Source organism: Penaeus chinensis, chromosome 28, assembly GCF_019202785.1.
Source record: "Penaeus chinensis breed Huanghai No. 1 chromosome 28, ASM1920278v2, whole genome shotgun sequence".
Taxonomy (NCBI): Eukaryota; Metazoa; Arthropoda; class Malacostraca; order Decapoda; family Penaeidae; genus Penaeus; species Penaeus chinensis.
This window is the reverse complement of record NC_061846.1, coordinates 21,929,822-21,934,821: the sequence shown is the minus strand read 5'-3', so window position 1 is coordinate 21,934,821 and position 5,000 is coordinate 21,929,822. Positions and strand designations below refer to the sequence as shown.

At 38.6% G+C, this 5,000-nt stretch overlaps 1 protein-coding gene across 2 annotated transcripts in view; it reads right to left on the bottom strand.

Annotated features, from left to right (window-relative positions):
- The window catches only part of LOC125039826 (beta-1-syntrophin-like), a 22,149-nt gene that overhangs the window by 17,035 nt on the left and 114 nt on the right, over positions 1-5,000 (bottom strand). For both annotated transcript variants that reach the window (XM_047634131.1, XM_047634133.1), the window contains exon 1: positions 4,707-5,000. This exon is cut by the window's right edge and continues 114 nt beyond it. In XM_047634131.1, coding sequence (XP_047490087.1) covers positions 4,707-4,988 — 282 coding nt within the window. In that variant the 5' untranslated portion in view covers positions 4,989-5,000. The remainder of the gene's footprint in view (positions 1-4,706) is intronic.

Below are 5,000 nucleotides of genomic sequence, written 5' to 3'. Positions count from 1 at the left end.
TACACATTCATTACTATCATACATTTTTACCAATATTCACTTTCAATGATTTCTTAACCCATTGGATTTCTTAACCAATCAAGTGGCCCAAAATATGGGTATTGGGCTTACTTGACTAGCCACTCTGATAGGTGTGTGGCTTGTAGGCCGGGCACACACAACCAAACTCTATGACCCCTTTGCATTATTTTCTCTTTTTCTGCTTTAAGTATTTTTAACTTTTTGGCCACTTTCCATTATCTATATTTGTCAATTTATCTGATGGTAATAGAATGTTTCCTTTCATATACTCCATAGCATCTCTCTAGGTGATCCATAATTCAGTGCAGTAATAATAACAATAAATAACATTGTGTTTTTTTTTTTTTCATAATATTTAATTTTCTGTAATACAGCCTGTGCCATCAGTCACAGTGGCCAGGAACAGGATCCTGGGAATAGAAACAGCATCCTTCCTGGAGCCGGAGCTCTTCCATTCATGGATGACTGATCATACACACTCATTTATTCATGGAAATAATGCAAAAGTGCCATCCTGAATGCCAAATGAATCTAATCACCCTCCAAGAGCTTTGTCACATAACAGCATTTTCACCTTCCCTACCCCTCAAACCAAAATTTTTCATGATGTCATGGCCATGTCATCCAGATTTTATCTATTAAGTGTCTTAAAGGCTGCAATACCCAAATTGCCTCTCAAAGCAAAATTTTACTCGTTATCTTGTCTAGCCTATCACACTTACTTTCATGAAATTGCCAAAAATCTGGTAGAGGAATTTTGGTTTCCTCCCATCTGCTTTTCCTTTAAACCCATTGGATCCAGGCAACTGAGGGCTGAGGGCCAGGTGATGGGAATATGCCATTGTGGAAAAATTTGGCTGAGGGCAGCGTGGGATATTTCACAGAAAATTGAATAATAGTATAAAATTAAAAATTGACACAAATAACACAATATACAGTCTATTACCATCTTGATACAGCACATCAAATGGTAATTGTAGACCTTGGAAAATGTCAAAAAAGCAAAAAACACTTATGTAGAAAATGAGACAATGACACTGAAAGGGGAGGCAAGGAATCTTCATGCCGCATATTTGCGAGGCTAGCCTACAAGCCACGCACCCGGGAGAGTTGCCATTCACTTGACCCCTTGTTCTCGGGTGGTATCTAATATGAGGCATTTTTCTTAATACTTGTACCTATGAGTGTACTGAATGAGCCTTAACTAATATCTCTTTTAACTAACTTACTGTCCTATACTGAACTTTATATAGAAAAGTTAAAAGCAGACCAGCAAGAATTAAACTGACAATGGAAGTAACAGTCAAAACATTTCTTAACTTTCAGGAAAAAAAGTAAAAACGAATAAACTACAATCTGATTTAATAAAAACATAATAATAATAATAACAGAAATAATTGGTGATTTCTCCCAAACATGGTCTTTGGAGAATATTTTGCAAGACTGTCACAGTGACTACATACAGCAAGAAAACTCCTTTTAAAGAGGGGGCAACAAATCTTCTGATGTAGTGATTCATATGGCTATAAACTTAAACTCTGAACAGTAAAAATTTTAATGTTATTACATTCTACACCATACACTATCCATGAAAAAACTCCATCTTCCCATCATATGTCTATTCAAAAACTTAAAACAAAGCTGACAATCTTAATGGCACTCTCCCGGTCTAAGGAATCTTTTAACTTATTTTATTACATGCAGGCAGGAATGCAAAATCCATACTTTCTATAAAGTTACAGTATATCAATCCAGTATGTAAAGATACAGTGCTATTCTGCTTCATATCTACATACAAAACCATGAATTCTGAAGCAACAATGTGTATATCTGTTTTGATTTACTTCTGTGCATACTTGCACAATCTTCCTTGTGTATTGTCACAAGAGTTAGAATAAAATATTAATCTGTTTATAAAATATGTGCAATCTGCATTTTTCTGCTGTAACATTACATAATCCTGACTGTGGCAACATTGCATCATTAACAGGGGGGTTGCAAAACTTGCAAAACAACCAGCCACAAGAGACTTAAATGGATATAACAACAGGCCTTATTTTTACAGAAAAAAAAAAAAAATCTCATGACTTCTGCTGCTACTGCCATCATTATCCTAGTTCTTATCAACATTATTATCATATCATTTATTTCATTTTAGTAATCACCATTACCACCTTTGTTCCATTCCTTTTCTCCCTCTTCCCTTTTCTCCTCCTCTCCTCTCCAATTCCTCTCTCTCCTCTGCTCTTCCTCCCTCCCCTCCACTCTCCTCTTCCTCCCTCTCTCTCCTCTCCTCTGCTCTTCTTCCCTCATCAATCCTCTCCTCTTCCTCCCTCTCTCTCCTCTCCTCTTCCTCCCTCTCTCTCCTCTCCTCTTCTTCCCTCATCAATCCTCTCCTCTTCCTCCCTCTCTCTCCTCTCCTCTGCTCTTCTTCCCTCATCAATCCTCTCCTCTTCCTCCCTCTCTCTCCTCTCCTCTGCTCTTCTTCCCTCATCAATCCTCTCTTCTTCCTCCCTCTCTCTCCTCTCCTCTGCTCTTCTTCCCTCATCAATCCTCTGCTCTTCCTCCCTCTCCTCTCCTCTTTCTTCCTTCTTCCTCCCTCCCTTCTCCTCTCCTCTTTCTTCCTCACTCTCTTTTCCTCTCTCTTCTTCTTTCCCATCTTTCTTCCTCCCTCCCCTCTCCTCTTCCTCCTTCCCCTCTCCTCTCCTCTCTTTTCTTCTGCTCTCCTCTCCTCTTTTTTCCTCACTCTCTTCTCCTCTCTTTTCTTCTTTCCCATCTTTCTTCCTCCCTCCCCTCTCCTCTTCTTACTTCCCCTCTCCTAACCTACTCTGCCCTCTCCTCTCTTTTCTTCTGCTCTCCTCTCCTTTCCTCTTTCTTCCTCCCTCTCCTCTCCTTTTTCATTCTCCCTCTTCCCTCCTCTTACTCCCTCCCCTCTCCTCTTCTTTTCCTCCATCACCTCTTCTCTTTAAAGTAGTAGAAACAACTGATGTTTTATATAACATATTTTTTTTCTTTATTATACACAATATAATTTAGATGCATTTATAAGTATCCACATATTTAAGTAGTAAAAAGACAATGATATATCAAATGATTATCTCTGACACATAATAGAATGTTGTGTGCAAGGGGAATGTGGGAAGAGGAAAAGAAGTAGGATTTGGCTGGATGATATATATATGCCATCCAGCACCAGCATGATTACTCCCCAGTTACTGCCTTTCCCTCACAAGAAGACAGAGGGGGGAAAACAAGGGGACTAAGGGTATGGGGGTGGCATCATAGGTGTGGCTGAAATAAACTTGCCACACAGAACCAGCTATATTATTAGACTTTAAATATGTCTCATTCATAATGGAAAAATTGCAGGAAAAATCTAACCAATTTTCTGACAGAGCTATGACAAACTTGGTTAATAGTGTTGGTTGCATACTGTACAAATAATCAATATTGTGGCAAAAAGGACTTTTGGGGTTAAACTGTTACAAATGTGTGATGTAATGTTCACATCATGGCATGAAAGATTCCCTTCAGGTGATGTGAACCTTATGTCATATTACCATTATACAATTTAAATGGTCTGCTGCATGTTTGATTTAATAATAAGTAATAAATAACAATTTGAGGTTTGGGGCCAATCCTCTTGTGACTTTATTCAACCTGAGCTAAATCAATCCTGTGGGCAAGGAATGGCTGGGGTTACAAACCACTGACAATACACACTTTAAAATTTACTTAACAAGAGTTTAAACAGTGTTCCACTGCACTGCAAAGCCTAATTCACCAGGATCATGGATTCCTCTTGCTGGCAATTTTTTTTATTATCTTCTTAGCTTTGAATGATAGGTATTCAGGTTCAACTACTACTTCTAGTACTGTCTAGCAAGCTTCCTACAGCCACACCCACCATACCATCCCCATATCCCCAATCCCCAACGTAAGCTTTGTCACTGGCTGGACCTAGGTATAATTAAGGAAGCCAGACCAAGAGTGTTCTCTGCCTTAACATTACCATTTTTTCAAGGAGATTGATGATACATAACCTATGATATTTTTGTTATATATCACTATGCAATTATAACTACCCTAAAAGCACTCTGATACCAGCCTGGTACAGTGTATTTGAAAGATAGCTAACCTATAAGGGAGGCTGGTTAGAGGAACAGGAGACTGTATGACATATTCCAATAAGCCAAACCTCTTGTATTTTCCCATACTCCATTTCCACTCAACAAGATATAGTGTTGTGTGTATATATAGTGTAGTCACTTCCTGATTTCTTAAACATCTTTTTACTCATATACATGTAAATGCATGTTTTACTGCTTTAAAGGATAAGTGTATCTTTCATCTTTTAATGTCAGGGTAACTGTAGCAACTTTTTTCCAAATTTGACACTCTGCAATATATATTTGATATATTACAGCAAAAATATACTTTCTAGTGTATCATACCAATTCATTGCAATTCTAATGTCTGCAGTTCATTACCAACACTCCAAATAAGATAATTCAAAGTATATATCTAAAACACATATCCTAGTTACTTCAGCTAATGTTTCTCAGCCTTCAACTTTTTCTTAATACATTAATCAATAAAATATCAAAATCTTAGCCATTCCCTTAACAGTCTTAACCCTATTAGTAAATTATACTTGCAAATAAACCAAATAAACTGGGACCTACCTTAAAGATTTTGGAAATGAGGATGGGCATCTTGTTCTCACGTCCACCCTTAATGGATATTCCGAGGCCATTGTTGTCTGACTTGCATATCTGAACTACCCGCTTCTGGCTGGCTATTGGCTCAGGGACGTCACTGGGGCCTCCTTCACCATCTGAGCCTTGCAGGTTGAGGTCGTCGAGGTCCGTGAGTGTAACAAAAAGCAGGTCGCCCTCGAGTGTGAGGCGAGCCTGGTGCCATGTACCCCCCACCAACACCTCCGAGTTACCCACCTTCTCTCCCATACTTGTTCAGAC